General features: G+C 41.2%; 1 protein-coding gene across 1 annotated transcript; it reads left to right on the top strand.

Moving 5' to 3' along the window:
* Positions 1-1832: 1832 nt before the first annotated feature.
* LOC132111778 (receptor expression-enhancing protein 1-like) lies at positions 1833-22718 on the top strand. The gene is made up of 8 exons (XM_059519370.1): positions 1833-2288; positions 4226-4298; positions 4390-4466; positions 4605-4725; positions 5336-5449; positions 11310-11481; positions 12176-12447; positions 20831-22718. The coding sequence occupies exons 1-8, from the start codon at positions 2257-2259 to the stop codon at positions 20906-20908; spliced, it is 939 nt and encodes a 312-aa protein (XP_059375353.1). The 5' UTR covers positions 1833-2256; the 3' UTR covers positions 20909-22718.
* Positions 22719-22958: the final 240 nt, after the last annotated feature.

Genomic DNA, 22958 nt, shown 5'->3' with positions numbered 1-22958 from the left:
CAAACAATTCAGTTCGATTTGGTGAACTGGTTCGACCGTATCACTAAGAAGAGGGGGCTGCATCCGAAAACGCAGGCAGCTGACTTGCTGCCTCGCTGCCGCATCAGCGTTTTTGCATGAAGGCACCTCATGAAGCTGATTTCGGACAGGCTTCTGAGGCAGAGAAATGGTTTAATGATCTACAGCAAAATACAGTATAGAGAGCTTTGATGATAACTAATTGGATATTTAATTACTGCAATATTAATTTCTCGCTAGAAATGACATCAAAAGTAGAAAACGTTGATCAAAAACATACATTTGCACACAAACTGACCACCTACCGCAACTTTCAGACACCATCTTTATTTTTTTGGCTTAACTGTCTCAGATTTGAACGTACAGGATTGTGGGATATCAAAGGCAGCGAAGGATAGATCTATGCGGACATCAGACAAGATGTTTGAATCATCATTGGCAAATTATTTAAATATAAAACATGTACTTACAGGCTATTAGTGAGAAGTGCCAGACTGTCCTTGCAAAGTTTGAACAGCCCAACTTTATAAATTAAATTTATGCATTTAGCAGACGCTTTTATCCAAAATGACTTACAGTGCATTCAGGCTATCAATTTTTACCAATCATGTGTTCCCGGGGAATCGAACCCCCAACCTTGAGCAACGCTCGACCAGTTGAGCTACAGGAACACCATTTATTCATAGAAACGGTTTTTGTGCCACAGATGCATTGCAGGCTACTGGAACATCCTACTCCTACTCCTCCATAACATGCGCTGCACGCACCTGAATCTGATTAGTCTTGTCCTCTTTTGGAAGGCCAAGTACCGTATTTTTCGGACTATAAGTCGCACCTGAGTATAAGTCGCATCAGTCCAAAAATGGTCATGATGAGGGAAAAAACATATATAAGTCGCACTGGACTATAAGTCGCATTTATTTAGAACCATGAACCAAGAGAAAACATTACCGCCACTGAGGAGCATAGAGCGCCCTCTGGCGGCTGTAGATGGTAATGTTTTCTCTTGGTTCATTTCTCTTGGTTCATGTCAAATTAATTTTGATAAATAAGTCGCACCTGACTATAAGTCGCAGGACCAGCCAAACTATGAAAAAAGTGCGACTTATAGTCCGGAAAATACGGTAGTTTCGCTTTGACAAGGAAACACAGCTTCTCCATGAAATGGCGCCGGTGTTCTGTCGATTTGTCCTACACTGTCAAATTTTGCTACCTCCCATTGAAACAGTCGGTAGTACAATTTGATGACAGAAAATGCTGTAAAGTTATGGTCCACACCTACCACAACCCTAAACCTACCCTTACAGTAATGCAAATACAGCAATTATATGTTATATTTACAGTTGTAGCTAGAAGGGATACAGCTACAGGAAACCAACAATAAAAAATGTTTTCGACCTATTAGGTTACATACCCCAGCCCTAAACGTAAACTTACAGTAATGCAAATATATAAAATATTGTTGTTCAGCATGAGAAAAAGGATGCAATATTGATGTGCGCATGTGCAGTAAACATTGGTAGTAAAATCTGATGGGTTGGATAAAATGTCAGGACACCGGCTGCAACAGCAAGAATAAAAGGTATGCCTTCTTTCTTTGTGTGAAAATTTGGGCGGCTATGCAAATCTTCCCACAGAGTGATGTAGAGATGTGGGGGCATGTTAGAACCAGCCGTTTTATGGGGGCGTGGACGAGCCTTAACTTTTATAAAGCATATCTCTTTGGATTTGAGACTTTAGTCTTTGCAACTTTACAGATCTTCTTTATGTACTTTCACCAAGAGCTTGTAACACTCCAAAGAGAAAGGAAAAATTGAAATTGCATTATATGAGTTTAGAGTATTATAACCTCAGATTTGGTAGATGTTAGTATGATTCAGCTGGAATGCTTTTGCAGCTTGTTGTCAGAAGACTATTTAAAAGAGTTCATTTTTGTCTGTACAGTTTTGGTGTGAGGCAGAAATCGTATGAGTCCTACCTAATGTTACACACCAGCATTTGAGGCACGTGAAAATGCTTTGTGGATACGCAGCTCGCCAGGCTGCCTATCCAACCCATCCAATTACTTATGGCTAGTACATTATTTTTGTCTGTTATGTTTATTCTTTTTGTCCTTTATCTATAAACCCCTCACGTTCATAGCAGAGCGCCTGCGCGGACGCGTCTGTCCAGCGATACACCGATTCCAGTATCGAAGGAAACTCCTCCCTGTCGACAACACGCCGCACTCAAAGCGCAATGGTCTCCTGGATTATTTCAAGGCTTGTGGTGTAAGTCTTTATTCTGCTCTTGTAAAGCTTTTTTATTGTGATGCATGATAATTCAGTGCGTAATCTTTAAATGAATATGTTATTTTTCAGCCTTTTTTAATGCGAAAACGCAAGGGTTTCTGGGGCACCTCTTAATTCTAGACAGATTGAAATCACATATGGTTATGCATCCGGCCCGAATCGTTCTGGTTAGTCTTTAGATTATTTTGTTTACATATTGAAAGGCTATTACAAAGGGGTTACAAGCTAACGGATATTGATGGTTCCCCATAAGAATCTGACACCGGTGACACGTGAATTATGCAGGATATAAAACCGTTTAAGCTCAGCTTTTTGAAGCAGTTCGTATTATATAACACTTTTAAATGCAGAATCCTGAATTTATTGTGAATGCACAATAGAGTGTTAATAGTCGTACATACAGTAGAGCAGGTCTTCGATGTGTCATAAAGACAATGGGATGGTCACCAGCTGATGCTCGCTGATATGTTTATTTTTTCATATCGCAATTTTGTTTAATTGGCATTCTTTTACGTGCGCATCTTGATGTATTCCATGTAAATGTCTTAGTTTTGTTTAAGGCTTCAGTCAGTCAGTAGCTACTCTTGCTCTAAATAGTCGTTCGATTCATTTTAGATCACAATATCCGATGACATTGCACATATGCAAACCCTTGAGCTGTATTTGAATATGACGGCAAAACAATGCCATTACAACAAACGCGACAAACCGGTGTTTTTGCTTGGCGTGCCCTTGATAGTGTGCAGTGGGCTCTGTTTAGTCGGAAATGCTATGTTTTGTTTCGTGGGTCCCTGACGGTGTGGCGGTGGCTCTGGACTCGGTTTGTGGGTCGGTCATTTGATCGGGTCAGACTCAGAGGTGCAGCTGTTGCAGGGCTGGGACTGAGAAAGAGAGGACACTGGAATAGCCTAGTGCTAAACTGAAATACTTAAACACAGGTGCAGGACACTTCTTTTGGTTATCTAGCACTTTCCAATCACCCATTTAACCTATATCGCAGAGTCAACAGTGTTCCGCCCCATTTGCTTCTGATCTTTCTTTGCGCCCGCGGCCCTTGTTCTACTTTTATCAAGCATGCAGAGTGTAAACCTGCAACATAAACGGGGTCGTGCAGATATTTTGCCTGTTTATGTACTACAGTGGCGTTACAATAGGCTAGAACTGGAAGAATAATATTCTGGGCCTACTAAAAGGCCGTTATCTCAAAACTCAATAATGGATAGGGAGTGGAGCGGTTTCCTTTCAGGGAATTGGTAGGCCTAGATGGAAATAATCAGTGGCCATTTTTATGTCATTTTGTAATACTGAAATTATATAATACTTGTCATTCATTTCTGTGACAGATAAACCCTACATTACCTTAACTGTTTTCTGAGATTTGAGCACGGATGAGGTAATACAAAGCATTTTGCTGAATTTCGTGGTAGGGGAGACTGGGGTTATTCGATTTTCTTCCAGTGAATATTTTCTCAAGATAAGTGTATTATTGAATGTCAATAACCCACTGATATAGATTTAATTTAAATCACATTCCATAACGGGGCAAGTGGGGTATACACTATTTGGGGTAAGCTGTCCCATGGAACTATTTATTGACACAAAACTTGCGAAAAATTGCATTTTATATTTAAAATGAAATGAAATGTGAAAAAAATACTTACATTTGTTATAAGCTATTTTTAGAGTATTGAGAGTACTTCTGTTTATTGACTTATTACATAATTGTGAAACATAATAATTCACAAAACGACAAAAAAGGCAACCTTGCATTGTTTTGCTAACAGAATTTATAATGTATTTTAAAATATGACAAATAAAACCCATATCAAATACACTTGTTCTGAGAAAATACGCTTGTCCTATTCTGTTTGTTTTCCACTTATTTATCTTATGAATGATTGTTACATTTCTTACAGGCTCATATTTGGTACCCTTTACCCAGCATACTCCTCTTATAAAGCTGTTAAATCAAAAGATGTGAGAGAATATGTAAGTACAGCTCTGATATATTGTCATCAGTTGAGATTAATGACTTAATGTTTATTTGCCTGCTGATTCAATAAATGTATTCTGATTTCAGGTGAAATGGATGATGTACTGGATAATATTTGCACTTTTTACTTCAGTTGAAGTGTTTACTGATATCTTTTTGTGCTGGTGGGTACAATGTAAAATGCTTTTGTTATATCCTTTTGTTTGGAATTACTCATATTTTTCTTTCTGCTGATGCATATGACAGTTTAACATGGGCTGTAACCAGCATGACACATGATTGTCTTTTATTGTCTTTTCAAGGCTTCCATTCTACTATGAACTCAAAATTGCCTTTGTGGTGTGGTTACTTTCCCCATACACAAAAGGATCCAGTGTGTTGTATAGAAAATTTGTCCACCCTACACTGTCCTCTAAGGAGAAGGTACAGTATTTGACCTGTTCACTGTTCATTTTTTTTTCTGTTCTGTTGATCTTTTTTTACCCTGTCTAGGCTGAAAAAAATAAAATGAAATCAAATTATATATTTAGAATGAAATACTTAAAATGATATACAGAACTTTCACTAATAGCCTACATAGCCAATTAAATATTCTAATATTCTTAATGTTAAACAAACTAGCAAGCATCATCCTTATCAGCTGTCCAGAATCTCAATTTACCAGTGTTTTTACTGAGTTGCTGGTATTGAGGAGGAAGTACATTTGACATCTTTTCCTGTAACCTTCTTGAGTTGATTTCCCTGGTTGACAGAGGATGAGCGGTGGTGGAGGAAATGGTACTGTTATTTTCCACTGTCTTTTCCTATGTTCTTTATTCTTGGGGCAGGAAATTCGTCAGAAGGACAAACTAAGGGCAAATGGATCTGACAAACACACTTAATATCAAAGAGAAAATTAAACCTTTTTAAATGTTCTTTTACTTTTTATAGAAAGTGAAAAGTGATGCTGATCTGAAAGTATACAATGGAATGTATGTGACAGTACCATTCCTCATACAGCTGATGTGAAATGTTCTTTATTACTCTTTCTTAGGACATCGATGAATACCTTTGCCAAGCAAAAGATAAAAGCTATGATACCCTCATGCAGTTTGGAAGGAAAGGCCTGAATGTGGCGGCAACAGCTGCTGTAACTGCTGCCACTAAGGTAGTAATCTAATACCCTGCATCCCAATGTTCAAATTATCCATCCTAAATAGTATGTGAGATAAGAGTGTCCCAAAGCATAGTATATTCAAAATAATATTTAAAAAGTCCACGGTTAGTCAACTATTTCAAGTAGATTTTTGTGTATCCATGCACAATCTAATGGCTAATATTACCCACAATCCATTGCGCTTAAAGACCCACTTCTGGCAGATCAACTTTCTACTTCTTTTCTCTGCAATACAATAGGAAGTTAAATTAAATGTGTAAGATGTTAACTGACAAGATGATTAACAGGCCAGTGTACAGTGACAGGATGCGTGTATTGCGACAGAGCAGGCCGTTAAAGACGCTATTGTATGACATGATAATATGTCCCAAAGCTTGCCTACTTTCCTACTACACGCTCAAAAGTGTGTACTTTTTCTTCACCAAAAGAGTCCATACTTTAAGGGCGTAATATAAGTAGGTTCATTGGGACACAGCAATACTGTTACTAGTACATTCATTATCCTCAGTCACCAGCCCAGTCCACTGTGAACTACAGTCGTGCCCAAAAGTTTTGAGAATTACATAAATATTGGAAATTGGAAAAGTTGCTGCTTAAGTTTTTATAATAGCAATTTGCATATACTCCAGAATGTTATGAAGAGTGATCAGATGAATTGCATAGTCCTTCTATGCCTTGAAAATTAACTTAATCCCAAAAAAAACCTTTCCACTGCATTTCATTGCTGTCATTAAAGGACCTGCTGAGATCATTTCAGTAATCGTCTTGTTAACTCAGGTGAGAATGTTGACGAGCACAAGGCTGGAGATCATTATGTCAGGATGATTGGGTTAGAATGGCAGACTTGACATGTTAAAAGGAGGGTGATGCTTGAAATCATTGTTCTTCCATTGTTAACCATGGTGACCTGCAAAGAAACGCGTGCAGCCATCATTGCGTTGCATAAAAATGGCTTCACAGGCAAGGATGTTGTGGCTACTAAGATTGCACCTAAATCAACAATTTATAGGATCATCAAGAACTTCAAGGAAATAGGTTCAATTCTTGTAAAGAAGGCTTCAGGGCGTCCAAGAAAGTCCAGCAAGCGCCAGGATCATCTCCTAAAGGGGATTCAGCTGCGGGATTGGAGTGCCACCACTGCAGAGCTTGCTCAGGAATGGCAGCAGGCAGGTGTGAGCGCATCAGCACACACAGTGAGGCCAAGACTTTTGGAAGATGGCCTGGTGTCAAGAAGGGCAGCAAAGAAGCCACTTCTCTCCAAAAAAAAACATCAGGGACAGATTGATCTTCTGCAGAAAGTATAGTGAATGGACTGCAGAGGACTGGGGCGAAGTCATATTCTCAGATGAAGCCCCTTTCCGATTGTTTGGGGCATCTGGAAAAAGGCTTGTCCGGAGAAGAAAAGGTGAGTGCTACCATCAGTCCTGTGTCATGCCAACAGTAAAGCATCCTGACACCATTCATGTGTGGGGTTGCTTCTCATCCAAGGGAGTGGGCTCACTCACAATTCTGCCAAAAAACACAGCCATGAATAAAGAATGGTACCGAAACACCCTTCAACAGCAACTTCTTCCAACAATCCAACCACAGTTTGGTGAAGAACAATGAATTTTCCAGCACGATGAAGCACCGTGCCATAAGGCAAAAGTGATAACTAAGTGGCTCAGGGACCAGAATGTTGAAATTTTGGGTCCATGGCCTGGAAACTCCCCACATCTTAATCCCATTGAGAACTTGTGGTCAATCCTCAAGAGGCGGGTGGACAAATGAAAACCCACTAATTCTGACAAACTCCAAGAAGTGATTATGAAAGAATGGGTTGCTATCAGTCAGGATTTGGCCCAGAAGTTGATTGAGAGCATGCCCAGTCGAATTGCAGAGGTCCTGAAAAAGAAGGGCCAACACAATACTGCAAATACTGACTCTTTGCGTAAATGTCATGTAATTGTCGCTAAAAGCCTTTGAAATGTATGAAGTGCTTGTAATTATATTTCAGTACATCACAGAAACAACTGAAACAAAGATCTAAAAGCAGTTTAGCAGCAAACTTTTTGAAAACTAATATTTATGTAATTCTCAAAACTTTTGGCCACGACTGTACATTTCCCAGCATCCCTTCTGGTTTCATCTCTCCACGTATGATGACTTACCTGGCTACTTTCTTGAATACTTATCTGTCTTCAGTCAGTCTTTAGTTCCAGACTTCACAAAGCCTTCACCGCATACCCGCCAGCATTTGCAACATACAAAAAACTGTTTATGATCAAGCTAAGGGCTATCTATCTTAATCTAATTATATATTCACCTGTTTACCATGCTGCTTCTCTGAAATACCTGTGAATAAAGACTTTGTTGTTGACGTCGTCTCTGAATCTTCTCCTTCTGTACTTGTGACAGAAGACCAGACCAGCAACCATGATTTCAGTGGCAGTCACCACAGAGAATATTCTGTGTTCCATTTGCCAAAATGGCTGCAGTACAGAAGGATATGTGGAGGAATTCCTGCAGTATTGTCATTTAACTTTGTGGGATGACAGAGTCCTGATGGATTTGTTTTGGAGTGGACTAGATAAGACTTTCTCTACATGGATACCGGTGGGAGATTCTGGTGTCAATCTTGAATGGTATTTAGATAATGTGCTGTATATGTGGCTCCTCATATATGGTCGGTGTGGTGGAGCAGGACAGCTCCAAGAAAGCAGCCCCTGTGAATCAGTTTTCTAAATTGAGGGATCTTTCTATCATGTCTGTCTGAAGGGACTGAAAGCCCAGTTCAGTCATTCCAGGTCCGTCCAATTCTAATAAGAATACCCTTACCTATTCCATGGCTTTTCCTATGTCTGCTCCAGGCCACATATCTGATTATGAGCCCATACAATCCCCCGAGCTCAGGCAAACATGCCAGTTAACCACAGCCCATAGGAGGTGGCTGTAGAAGAAGAGACAGTCCTCAGCGGCTCCAACCCCTGACCCTGAGTCTGCTCCAGTGTCAGCTCCAGCCAAGGAGTGCAGTATAGAGATGGCTCCATTCCCGGAGTTCAAGCACAAGTCTGCTCCAGTCCTTAAATTCATTTAAGAGTCCGCTCCAGAATTCTCTCCAGAGTCCACTCCCGAATGCTCTCCAGAGTCCACTCCAGTGTTGGCTCCAGCCCCTAATTCTGCTCCAGTGTCAGCTCCAACCAATGAGCACAGTACACAGATGGTTCCATTTCCGGAGTTCAGGCACAAGTCTGCTCTAGTCCTTTAATTTGGTAAAGCATCAATTCTAGAATGCTCTCCAGAGTCCACTCCAGTGTCAGCTCCAACCAATGAGCACTGTACACAGATGGTTCCATTTCCCGAGTTAAGGCACAAGTCTGCTCTAGTCCTTTAATTCGGTAATGAGTCATTTCTAGAATGCTCTCCAGAGTCCACTCCAGTGTTTGCTCCAGCCCCTAAGTCTGCTCCAATGTCAGCTCCAACCAAAAAGCACAGTACAGAGATGGCTCCATTCCTGGAGTTCAGGCACAAGTGCACTCCAGACTTTGAATTCAGTAAAAAGTCCGCTCCAGAATGCTCTCTAGAATCTGCTCCAGTGTTGGAAATCTGTGTAAATCTACATGGGTTGACAACTCTATCCCCTGTATTGACATCAGAGCCTTCTCATAAATTTGTAATTTTGTAATAACTCACCATTTAAGTCCATTCCTTGAGTCCATACGCAAATTTCTTCCAGATTGTAAACCTCTCCAGAGCACACCCCCAGATTGGCTACGGCTCCTGACCAGAGTCCTGTGATGGCCCCAGCCCTTATTTTCCCTAGTTCTGTGCCTGCTCTTGTCCCTGAGCTCAGTCCAGTGCCACTCTCTTCCCAGAGCTCCGTCCTTGTAACCTTTCAACCACCAGAAACCTCAATTAACAGGGCAACCAAATCAGAATCTCCAGCAATCATGATTGCTAGACCTGAAGGTCCTGAGGTCATAGCCTGTAGGGCAGTACCCAATCACTTTTTTCCCCGCCTGGAGGAATCAGAGTCCCTTCTGTCACCAATTGTTCTCCCTGTTATGGCAGTAGCCATACTGTGTGTTTGGGCCACACACTGCCCTAACACTCGTAGTGAAGTGGAGGTGTTAGCTCCCAAATTAACTGTTTGTCCTGATATGACCACGGAGGTCGTTCATGAGTTTTTGGTCTGTCATTCGGCAACCCAAGAAGGCAACCTTGGGTTACTTGGTTACCCAGAAGTGGCCACAGCTGCCAACAGAATCTCCTATTCCCCTATCTCCTGTCTGTCGAGACCAGCCCTCCAGATGTCTCTTTGCCGGCCCTCCAGACAGTCCCAAGTCAGCCAGCCCTCCAGACCATTGCTAGCTTCTCTGTGCTTTAAATTCCAGCCCTTCCAGATTTGCCCTGGTGGTTTTCTGCCCTGCTGTCGAGGTCTTTTGCACAATCTCCGCTGTTTTGTTGGTCATCTGCTCTCCCATAGGGTTCTTTAGTCCCATCTACACTACTCTGGTGGGCATCTGCTCCACCATGAGGATCTTCAGTTCCTTCTATCAAAGTCCCGAAGCCACCAGTTCAATCACTATCCTCAGTCACCACCCCAGTCTACAGGGAACTACATTTCCCAGCATCCCTTCTGGTCTCATCTCTCCACGTATGATGACTTACCTGGCTACTTTCTTGGATACTTATCTGTCCTTAGTCAGTCTTTAGTTCCAGTCTTCACTAAGCCTTCACCACATACCTGGCAGTACCTGCAACCAACAAATAACTGGTTATACTCAAGCTAAGTGCTATCTATCTTCTTTGAATTATATACTCACCTGTTAAATATGCTGCTTCTCTGAAATACCTGTGAATAAAGACTTTGTTGTTGATGTTATCTCTGAGTCTTCTCTTTTTGTACGTGTGACAGTTACCTTGTCGTTAGAGGAAATGGCACTTTCCACAAAAATGGTACAAAGGCTTAAAGCTTAAAGTGAAGATTTTTTTTCAGTCTGTTACCAAAATTACCAAAATATGCAGATTTGAAAATATGCATGGTTTCATTTTTATCTTGCAATCAACAGTAAAAAAAACAGGTGCATGCATACATAAAATATAAACAGACAAATAAAATGTATAACAAACAAACAAAAAAAACTGTAAAAGGTATAAAAATTTAGAGTAAATTAAGCTATGTCTCAGTAAATGTTACCTATTTTGGGGCAAAATGGCTTTGGAACAATATTGGTTTGTATATATTTATAAAATTATTTTTTCAATAAGTTAAATTAGAGAAAAATATATGTATTTAATAATTTCTTCTTACAATAACTCTGGTAATGGTTGAGCATGATAAATGCAGTCAACACTACAATTCATGTTAAAACTGAAATAATCGGTCCAAATCATGGTAATTATCAGTTGTCATCATTTTTATCGACCAATTTTTTTAAATTGGTGAAAATCATGTGTTAACAGAATCTCGCATCTACAGTGAATTAAATATCAGTTAAACAATATGTCAAAATTATGAGTTTAATTGTTAAGGCTAGATATGTTAAATAATATTTTATCCAATAGTTCTATCTCTAAAGAACATAGTATATATAGATTAAAAGTATAATTTTAATATGGCACTTTTGGGTGTAGTTTAATGTATCCCGTATTGACTGGTTGTTAGTTTACATGAGAAGATATGTGTTTCTTTTGAAGTCAATATTTACCATATTTTATGCCTTATTATCATTTTAGCAGTAGGCATAAACAAAACATACATACTTTGTGTATAAACAAAGCAGATTGTTGATGATAGCCTAAAACACAGCATGAGGGTATTTAGACCATCGTAAAGAGTTCCATCTGACTCTCCATGTTCTCGATCCAGGGCCAAGGCGTTCTCTCCGAGCGACTCCGCAGTTTCAGCATGCAGGACCTGTCATCATTCCAGGAAGAGGGCCAGGCAAAGAATGCAAGTTCTGGAACTACTCAACCTGCAACCGCACAGCACAGAACACACACTATGATGCGCAGCAAATCAGAGGCTGGTTACAGCAAGGGTAAGCAAAGCCAAGCCACATTTTCAGTGCTGTATTTCTCTTATCCCTTTGAAGAAGATCCTACTATCAGCCAACCAGATTTCTGCTAATCCTGTTCGGTTTAGCTGCTGCTCTTAATCATCCATTACATGTAATTAATCCTTAACTTGAGTTTTGTAGCTCTGCCAATGTCCTGGGTAAATGTTTGATTAGGAAATTGTTTATTATTGTCTAGTCTTTATTTTATTGTGCATTACAGTGAAAGGATCATAGAGAAGCATTTATTTATCTTAAAGGATAGTTCACCCCAAAAAAGACAATTCTGTCAAAGTCATGTTGTTTCAAACCAATATGAGTTTCTTTCTTCCATGGAACACAAAAAGAGATATTTGTCATAATGTTCCTGCTGCTCTTTTCCATACAATTAATGTGCATGGCAATGGGCTGTCAGTGCTTCAGAGATGATGAATTCACTTTGCAATCACTTGAATTGAATTGTCCCCTGCACCAATATTTTTTTTTTGGCAGCATTGTCTTTCACACAGTGTCAGAACTATGGTAACTTATCAGTTTTTGTCATTCTGCTTTACATAAGTATTAGATCTTCCATGTCATTTATAATGAATGTAAAAATACTTTGACTCCATTTTAAAATATATTAAAGTATAATTTTGAGTCACAGTCTGTGTTTTAATGTGCCGTTGTCATGGTACAGGCCATGATTTTGACATGACCGAATATGAGATGTTGAACTTGGAGCAGTATGACCCCATTGAGCCTCCCGGTCCACTGACACCCACACCCATCCCGACCCCATCTCAGCCCACTCTGCCTCAGCCTGAGCCCTCGACTCCGCTGCTTTCCCCTCCTGAGTCCTTCCAAGATAAATCCACATCCCAAGCCATAGCCTCAGAGGAGCATGAGGAGAAGGAGGAATTTGCCTCGTCTGCTTCAGTCCAATTCAGATTTAAGAGGCATGCCCCTGAGGTACAGCAATGAGCCAGCTGCTAGCTTGTTGTGACTAACCTGCTAAATTACTAACTAGTGTTTGGTGTTTAACGGCAATAGTCAGCTGAGTGAGTCTCCGATGAGTCTTGACACTCCCACCTCAGATCACAACTAGCATTCGGTTAGGGTGAGTCATAGGAGAGACATGGCTGTCTAAAATGGCAGTGAAAGATGATTCAAGATTGTTTGATGGATGAGAGACATTGTTACACAACATAAATTATAAGGCTTATTCTACCAAAATGTCAGATTTGAAAATGCTAGCTGCTTAGCTGACACATCTTTGTTATTGAATAACTTGTTGTTATTGTTTCTTGTTATTGATCTTTTCTGCTGGTAAAAGGTTCTTTATAATGAAAAAGTTATTTAAATTAAAATGTCATTATAAGAAAAAAAGAAATAAGAACTGGAAATAGAAACCTAAAATGCTATAGCATCACTGCTAAAACCCTGGTTTGGATTTTTAAGAGTGTTAGAGTAATGTTTGCTTTATAAACATTTCTTACTGTTTATTTCATCAGAATTATTGCACTTTCACATAAGTACAAACCCAATGAATGTCAACACGCAAGTTTGCTCACAGATTTAGTTGCAGTAAATGCCTTTGTGAAAACAGATGCTATTAAACTATTATTTGAGCAGACTATTTAGAGCATGTGCACATGGTTGCCAGGTTGGAAGGCTTCAGTAAACCTCTGTGCGGAATATTTATTGATTCAAAAGAAAACCTTGTTTCAGAATAAATAGGCTATTCAACAAGCAACTATCGCATTTGATTATGCTTAGTAAATATAGAGAAGCATGATTAAATCATGGTGCAGCCCAGTCTTAACTGAACCAACACTGAACTGACTTGATCTATGAATGACACTGTTGTCTTTTAGAGCTGCTTTACAGAACAATCACAATGGTCTTCATTAGTTGAGTTTTCATAATTGATTTAGCTGGTTTCCTGTTAATCACTGTGAAGCTGCTTTGCCACAATCTGTATTGTATTAAGTGCTATAGAAATAAAAGTTGACTTGACCTCTGAGCACCCCCTTACAGTGGACCATATTTTGTTGTGTTGATGGTACTGCGACTTCTCCAGAAGCTAACAGGTCAGATGTCAGCTGACCAGGAATCAAATGGGATGAAATTTCTTTTGTAGATGTTGGTCAGAGTAGCCCTGCCCTTTAAAGAACTGAGTTTGCTGCTTACAAGAATTTTCTTTTGTGAACCATGCCTTGAACAAAAAAAAATGCTGGAAGAGCTACACAGGCATCTCTCAAAGCCTTGATGTACATCAGTTCACTATAATTGTCTACAAATTCCAAGAAAGTTCTAAGAATGAGTGACCTGTAATATTGACTGCAAGAATGCCATAATGTCATACTTTGATTCATTTCAATATTCCTATAGTTAAGATCATGCTACTTCCTTTTATACATGTGTGGACGGACAAGAGTAGCATCTAAACACACACACTACAATAACACACTTAGAAAGAATTGTGATGTAAAAGTTCTTCTGTGTGTGTAGGAGCACTTACAATTGTAACCTTTTTTTCTTGTAATTGTGATTTTATCTTTTTTAAAAATATAGAATATTTCTTGTATTTGCAACGTCTTTCTTGGACTTAAATTATTTTAAATGCAGCTTTGTTGACAATTCCAACTTTATTTCTTAATTCTGACTTTGTATCTTACAAACACTTTATTTTTATTTTTAAAATAGCTTAACAATTATCTTAATTTAATTTTTTACTCTAATGCTGTACCTGAGTCTGCGGAGTGAGGATCCAGTTGCAGCTTTATTAAAACCAGATCAATGGTGAACAGAGTCACGCAGCCATAAGGGAGAGACAGGAGTGTAAACAATAACTGGCAGTTGTCAGGGCATGTTGCACAAGCAAACAATACTGTGCAGTGAGTGCAAGTAAGTGAGTAACCTTTATAGTGCTCCTGATGAAAAACAGGTGTGTAATTAGTTCAGGGTATGGGTCTTGTGGGAAATGAAGTCTATTATGAGAATTGACCAGTTTAGTGACAGAGCCCCCCTCCTTAGGAACCATAAAGGGGGTGGAACTGGAGGTACCAGGGGTCCGACTGATGGAGTCAGAGCCATGGAAAGAGAAGCCCAAGGCAAAGACAAAGAGCCGTAGAGCCAAGGTGACACTGAGGGAACAGAGGACCATGGGAGAGCCAATGGCTCTGGCGACCGAAGCCTAGGCAGGGATACAGAATGCCACGGTGGGGCCGGAGCAACCAAGGATCAAGTTGGAGCTGGAGGGAAAGAGGAGCCTAACGGAGCTGGAGGGATGAGGCAAAGCCAGAGGAGTGTAATCCAGAGGCAAGGGCAGGATGACCGAGTGGAGCCGGGGGACGAGGAAGCCTGGCAGAACTGGTGGACTGATGGATTATGGTGGAGATGAAGGAGCTTGGATGCGAAGCATCGCCAATAGGTCGACGGACCAAAGTGAAGTCCTGGTCTCGAAGGCCGAAAACGGAGATCTAGGATCCTCCATTCCTGGTGTACCTGGAGGCTGGATGTCCTGAAGGGGATCCTGACCACTAACCACCCTCGAAGGATGACCTGAGGGACAGACAGACAACAGCAGAGACAGGACAAAAAACATTACGGCAGAGGAGGAGGCTATTTTAAATAGGCTAGTAAAAATGTTTCAAAATATTACTGTTTTGCTGTACTTTGGATCAAATAAATGCAGGCTTGGTTAATAGAAGGGACTTCTTAAAAAAAAAAAAAAAAACCTTAACAAGCTTACTGTTCAAAAACTTCTGACTGGTACTATAGGCAACTTTATTTTTTCTCTAATTTCTAGCTTTTAATTGGTTTAGAAATCTATAAATGCTGGACAATAACAAATAATAATGATTTGTTTATATACTACAAACACTGTTTATCACATAATAATGCAGAATAGTTTCTATACTGTAATAAATACTATGTCAATCATCACTGCATTGTTCATACTTTATTTATCAACTGCTGGAGATGACTTGAAAAGCACAATTTATTGTCGTGATCGTATATTAATGTCTTCGTGTTTGCATAAGTTTCTGTTTTCCTGTGCGCACCACAGCATAGCTGGACGCTTTTGTCCATATTAGGAATTTCCTGATATCAGCGTGAGAGCGCGCTCCGGCTTCGAGTATGAATGAAACACACACTGCATGAGAGTTTAGCGCTCTGTGATGTTCATCTCGCTGTATCCTGAGTCCGAATGAAATATCAGGTCATGCGCAAACTATCATGTCTCTTTGAGTTTGAATCTATATTTATTCACATCAGCTCTTGAAAACAAAGTGATGTCATGCCGCACTCGTCGCTGTTTCTGTGTAGAGTCAAAAGGGTCTAACTCTGTGCCACCGCATAACAAAAGATGTATTAAAAATTAATGAGAATATATATATATATATATATATATATATATATATATATATATATATATATATATATCCGAGTCCTGATCGGGAGGTAACGTCCGATTCCGATCGAGTCTGAAACCACGCGATCGGGCCGATTTCCGATCACGTGATCGGATCTGGACATCCCTAAGTTTCACAATTAGTCTCTTTATCCATGTAACAATATACAAACTTCATAATCACGGGAAGAGGGAGGCGGGAACCGGCGAACATTCAAATAAAACTTTTAATAATCAAATAAACACAAAACAGCGCGACAACCCCTCGCGGACAACTGTCACGCACAAACAAAACTAAACACAAAATATAAAACTTCCGAGTCTGCGGTCTACACCCACCCCCCCCCCTTTGGGGGAACCGCTCACGGTGGCTGCGGGAGCCTGTGGGAAAGGACAGACAGACGAGGCAAGAGAAAAGGAGATGGAAGGATGAGGAGCGACAGAGACGAGAGATGGGAGAGAGGAGAAAAAAAAAAAAGATTGTTTCGGTTCCTAGACACGTTGCCGCTCAGCCCTCCACCAGCTATGTGAAATCTTCCGTGGTGCTAGGCGCGGCACTGGATGGCCCTCGGTGGATGGCATGACACTCCTCCACCACCCGATGGACGGTGATGGCTCATCCATGTTTGGGCAGCCGGCAGGAGTCCCCCGTTCCCTGCTCCTCCCCATTCAGGCAGATGGCAGCAGGCTCCGGCCCCCTGGCAAACGGCGCCACTCCTCCGCTCCCTCACGGACGGCAGCTGCCCCTCCACATCGCGGGCGGTCGGCAGCGAGTTCGTCCATCCGTCCCCGGGTAACTCACTCCAGCCCACCACCTTGAGCATCCACGCCGCCAGACTGCTACGCCCTGCTCGATGGCACCGCGGATTCACCCCAGCGGCGAGGGATATTCGGCAACGTGTCCCTTCATCCTCCAGGGTTTCGGCACCAGTGTAACAATATAAAAACTTCACAATCACGGGAAGAAGGAGGCGGGAACCGGCGAACGTTCAAATTAAACTTTTAATACCAAAATAAACACAAAACAGCATGACAGCCCCTCACGGACGACTGCCGCACACAAACAAAACCAAACACAAAATAAAACCCAGACCTGGTCCTCTCTCGTCCTTCACTGTCGTCGCTCCTCTTTTGTATCCTTCCAATCTCCTCCGTGGGACTCGAGACCGGTGAGTGGAGCAGGTGTCGCTCATTTCCCAATCACTCCACCGGCCTCGCTTCGTTCCCATGGCTCTCGGCCCCGCCCCACTCGTCACAATCCTCAATGAACAGGTGTAAAGTTCATAATCGGCCTCCTTGGCTGCTGTAGAGTAGCAAACAGAGTCCAAAACAACAGCCAAAAGATCGGTGCAGACAGCAGAGAATCCAGAAATGATGAACAATCCAGGTAATACACAGAGAAGCAATCCACAATAAAGAAACACTAAGTGTCGCACAAGCAACAATACTGCGCACTGAGTGCGAGTTAGTAACCTTTATAGTGTTCCTGATGGAGAACAGGTAGATAGATGGAGAACAGGTAGACAAGGTGATTTGAAATGATACTAATATGGCGGCGCGTGCACATGCAGTGGCTTCTCTCTCTCCCATCAAACGTTGTTTTCATGCTTTTTGTCTTGTGAGTCGCAGTGTTTTTGTGTGTCTTCATTGCGTCTACCTGTCTTTAAGCGCACATACAGTCATGAGTTTCTGCTTGATGTCGGCAGAACCACATTTTTAGAGTTAAAGTCTGCACACGGCGAAGAGCTGTGGGATTTCAGTCTGCTCTGGAGGCCTACACCATCACCGACCCCCACTACTGAATCTCGCCCACAGCAGAGGTGCCACAAGCGGCGTGAGAGGAAGCGGAAGAGGGGTAAGCACAGAGGTATCTGGGATAGGATAATGGCTAACCCACACAGGCCAGCTATCCCCACCATCATACTGGCTAACGTACGCTCTTTGGACAATAAACTGGACTAACTTTGACTACTACGCTCAACTCAGAGGACTGTAAGAGACTGTTGTGGAACTGGGAACCACTGGGCTACATCATGTGTCATTCACCAGCGAGAAAACTTTAAAAGTACTACAATACCAGGAGGGAAGACCCGGTTGTTGATGTTTGTCTGCCATTCTAGCTCTGTCTGCACACCGTGTGTGTGAATGTGCTAATGATGTATTCTGTCTGCGCTAACAGGGTGCGCAGAGGTATGCAGATACATATGTTGACAGGCAGGTAGGAAAGCTATTTAAAAAGCTTGAACCGAGCGTTTGGATTGGACGTACATTTCTTGGTCCTATGCCTTCCACAGAATATATAAATACAGATAAATGAATATAAACCACTTATTGATTGCCATCGGGATGTGAAGAGACTTCCAACTTGTATTGACTTCCAATCACCTATTGCACCTTTAAAGAGTGTGTCCCCAAAAATACAGTAATACATTGACTTTCCAACATGGGGGAACAACACTCTGGACTTTGTTTACACCACACAGAGAGAGCTTACAAGGCCATACCCCTTTCCCACCTCAGTGCCTCAGACCACATCACTGTCATGCTAATGCCTGCATACAGACCACTCATTAAAGTCACCAAACCAGTTCACAAACAGATACAAGTGTGGCCGTAAGGGTCGTCAGAGGCTCTTCAGGACTGCTTTGAAACCACAGATTGGAATATGTTTAAGCAGGCTGCTACATACAATAACACCACAGACCTCCAAGGGTACCCAGAGACTGTCACTGCCTACATCACCAAGTGTACTGATCTGTGACTGTCCGGGCCAACCAGAAGCCGTGGATGACAGGGGAGGGCTACAGACTCCTGAAGAATCAGAACGCTGCCTTCAAAGTTGGAGATGAGTTGGGTTGAAGACAGGTAGGGCCAACCTATCCCGCGGCATCAGAGAGGCTAAAAGACAGTACTCCAAGGGCATAGCCCATCATTTCAATGACAGCAGAGACACTCAGAGCCTGTGGCGGGTATACAGGCCATTACGGACTACAAGCCCCCACCACGGACCTGTGAATGCACCATCTCCCTGCTGAACAAGCTGAATGCCTTCTTCACTCGCTCAAGTTCAAAACAGCACCACTGCACAGAAGACTCCACCTCCTCCCAGAGACCAGGTGATGACGCAGTCCCCAGACAGCGTGATGAGATCCCTCAGCAGGATCAAAGCATGCAAAGCTCCGGGTCCTGACAACATTCCTGGGCGTGTACTGAGAGGCTGTGCAGTGGAACTCACTGATGTCTTCACAGACATTTCCAACATCTCTCTAGGTCAGGCTGTTGTCCCCACATGCTTCAAAGCTACCACCATCATTCCAGTCCTGAAGAAGCCGTCTCCATCATGCTTTAATGACTACCGTCCAGTTGACTACCGTCATGAAGTACTTTGAACAGCTAGTCATGCACCACATCAAGTCTGCCCTCCCCCCCCTCCCTGGACCCCTTCCAGTTTGCATATCGGTCCAACCGCTCGACCGATAACGCCATCGCCACTGCACTCCATTCAGCACTCACACATCTGGACAAAAAAGACTCATATGTCAGCATGCTGTTCATATACTTCAGTTCAGCATTCAAGACAATCATCCCTCAACAGCTCATCCACAAACTGGTCCAGCTGGGGCTCAACACTTCGCAGTGGATCTGGCTGTTGGACTTTCTGACTGGAAGACCACAGGCAGTATGGGTCGGCAGCAACACATCCAGCACCATTACACTGAACACTGGGGCCCCCCAAGGATGTGTGCTGAGCCTCCTCCTCTTCACTCTGCTGACCCACAACTGCACACTATCACACAACTCCAACTTCTTTATTAAGGTTGTGGATGACATCACTGTGGTGGATCTCATTAGCAACAGAGATGAGACAAACTACAGGAGCAAGGTGAGCCGTGTTGTTGTGCAGTGACAACAATCTCTCTCTGAATGTGGAGAAGACAAAGGAGATTTTTGCTGACTTCAGGAGAGTGCACACTCGACAAACTCCTCTGACCATCAAAAGTGCGACTATGGAGGGAGTGAGCAGCACCAAGTTCATGGGTGTGCACATCACAGAGGACCTCTCCTGGACTAAAAACTCTGCAGCACTGCCAAGAAAGCACAGTAGCATTTCTACTTCCTCCGCAAACTGAGAAGAGCCAAAGCCCCGGCCCCCATCATGTGAACCTTCTACAGAGGCACCATCGAGAGCATTCTGACAAGCTACATCACTGTGTGGTATGGAGCCTGTAACGTGTCCTGACGCAAGTCACTTCAACACATAATGAGAAGTTCATTGGTGTCTCTCTCCCCTGCCTCCAGGACATTTATGGAACCCGTCTCAACCATAAAGCCCTCTGCATTGCAGGGTTGTCTACACTAAATATGTCAAAAGCGAAAGTTCCAAATGCATTTTGTCCTGTTTTCAGTAGTAGTGTAAGTGTGTAGAGTACTGTATTTCTCTTGTCCAATGTGGAGAGTTTCAAGGATTTTAATGGATTTACTTTGATTTTGTCGCATCGCTTGTGTCCTGTGTAAACACTATTTGAGAAATAGGCTTTTTAATAGATTGATTATATATATATATATATATATATATATATATATATTTTTTTTTTTTTTTTTTTTTTTTTTTTTTTTTTTTTTTGAATAATTTTTTGTACATCATTTTATTCTTTTATGAGACAAAGCTAGTGGACCAGTTTAACATGTGACCGTACCACCTAACTGACTGAAAACAGGCCTTTGTACACAATGCATATTCAGTCAGGCATTCTCAAATCATGTTTGTCTGTCCTTAGACTGTCATATCACAGAAATATGTGCCCTTGCTCATATTGGCCTGATCTTGTGATCAAGTAAACATGAAGTGTGCATCACTATCTGATTTGACCTGCTGGTTTACTAATGGACTCGTTTGTTTGATATATTCTCACAAGTCTCTTCTTTCTCTCTCAGCCTCCTCCTAGGACCCTAAGACCCATCACCCAATCCAGATCAAAGAACGCCCTCTCTTTGGACACTGAAGCCATGTGACTGTGCATATACTCCGAGAGCGCTTTAGCTGTCTTACCTGCAACATGAGAAGACGCAACAAGGGAAGGCAGAGAAAAAAAAAGGAATGCAGCCAAAATGTTCAAATATTCAAAAGCAGCCTTGCTCTATGATGAGGTAACCAAAGCAATGCGCAACCTTTCGCTTCTGATCTTTGACACTCAAGAGGGAGGGTATTAATTTAGGTAACACATTCACTTGCATACTACTGCTCTGAGACACTTTGGGGGTTATTAAACTTGTTTTATATATATTTATGGTATGTCCGAGTGTCGACTGTTTGATTTCTTGGTATGATTTTGGGAGAAACAAACACATGCATGTCCCTCTGGTATCTTGTCTCCAGTCACCCAACCATAATCACTGCACACAGTCATAATACTTACTGTTTATGAACATATTTTATTTTTAGGGGGACTGTGCTCATTTTGGGTTGCCCAAAGCCCCCTCAATGACTACTGAGTTGCAAGGTGTTTCAGAATCAGCCTTTCTTAGAACAGAAAGTGAAAAAAAATACTGCACTGATGTGGTAGGTGTGTTTGACTGCAAACATAACATTTATTTCATGAATTATGTATCAAAAATTGCAAGGGTTCATCTGTGGAGAGGGACTTTTTACTACAAGCTTGTAGTTGAACCAAATATAGGTATTGATCACAATACCCGATGTGAATTGTGATTTAAAATAGATGGACAAAGTGCAATGTATTTTACGATTCTTGTAACCTTTCAATAGTTCAGCCATAAACTTAAACTGTTGTGCTGTAACTTCATATATACATATCAAGTTAATCAATAACCAATAACAAGTTAATCTTGCTAAAAATACACACGTTTTTTTCAAAAAAAACTTTCTAAACAGAAAGAGGCAATTAAGTTGATATTTGTTTATGAAGATTCTTACTTTACCTCATTAATTATTAGGTATATTTTATAATTTCAAAACTCAACACTGACTGATCAACATGGAATTTCATGTATTCTGAAGCTGAACATTTTCTGTTATTTCTTAGTTGGCTTCTTAAACCTTTGTTTACAGTTGTTTGTTGTTGCATGTATTCACCTTGACGAGTTGAATGTGTCTCACATTTTTGGCCTCCACTTTCTGAACGTGTTCAGTATTAAAGTACCTTATCAGTGTTAAGCGGGCATTAGTGGTGATTTGGCACAACACAAAGCGGGTTTTTCAGTCAGTGTAGTCGTTTTACTTTTGTAGCATTCACACATTTAGTCATGAGGAGAAACAAATGTCTGAAAACATATTAGCATGTATCACTAAGAAACTCACAGTTTGCTGTTGCATTATTTCTGATCACAGTCAAGATTGTTGGATTAACTTGTAAATGCAGTGCATCAACTATCAAACACATAGCAAACACAACTGGATCTTAGAACATTGTATATTTAGAAAGCTTTCCACAATGTGTTTAATACTGTGACAATACGATGACAATCCTAGTCTCATAAACACGCTTTGACTTGTTGTATTTGTGATCTTGTAGCTGTTCAAATGATTATATCAAACTTCATGGACAAAATAGCAGGCTCAGGAACAGTTTTTGTCATTTTAACACAAATGTATTTCAACATGAACATATCTACAATGTGAACTAAAAAAAAGTCATTGGAATTGTGATTATCTGGTTGCCGTTTTTTGTTGGGTTTGTGTTTCCAGTTTTTTCAGTGGGATTAAAATGCAGCATTTTCTCTGTGTGAAATTGGTGTGATTTTAAAGTGCTCTGTATGGAACCATCTTTGGCCTTTTACAGCATATAAAAACAGCTGATTGTTGCTTATCTGAATATTCAGGTCATTCAATGCACAACCTTTACAATTTCATAACATGTGAAGAGCAGTTCAGTTGTGGATTAAGGTAATTTGTCATTTAGTGGGAAAATAGCTATGATTTTAACCCATTTTAAAATATTAATCTCAGTGGACAACTTTCTGGATTGTCAATTTTCGAATATGAACATTAGATGTTAACATATGCATGCTTAATCATGTCAGACAGAGATGTTTGTAAATTTCA

The sequence above is a fragment of the Carassius carassius genome, chromosome 31 (assembly GCF_963082965.1).
Source record: "Carassius carassius chromosome 31, fCarCar2.1, whole genome shotgun sequence".
Classification (NCBI taxonomy): domain Eukaryota; kingdom Metazoa; phylum Chordata; class Actinopteri; order Cypriniformes; family Cyprinidae; genus Carassius; species Carassius carassius.
The sequence above is the reverse complement of the archived record's forward strand: the minus strand, read 5'-3'. Positions and strand labels throughout refer to the sequence as shown.

Bases quoted from the DNA above. Each gene is read 5' to 3' on its own strand.
- LOC132111778 (XM_059519370.1), top strand. From the start codon at position 2,257: ATGGTCTCCTGGATTATTTCAAGGCTTGTGGT. The intron at 4,726-5,335 runs GTACAGTATTTG...ACTCTTTCTTAG, and splicing joins CACTGTCCTCTAAGGAGAAG to GACATCGATGAATACCTTTG. The intron at 5,450-11,309 runs GTAGTAATCTAA...TTCTCGATCCAG, and splicing joins CTGTAACTGCTGCCACTAAG to GGCCAAGGCGTTCTCTCCGA.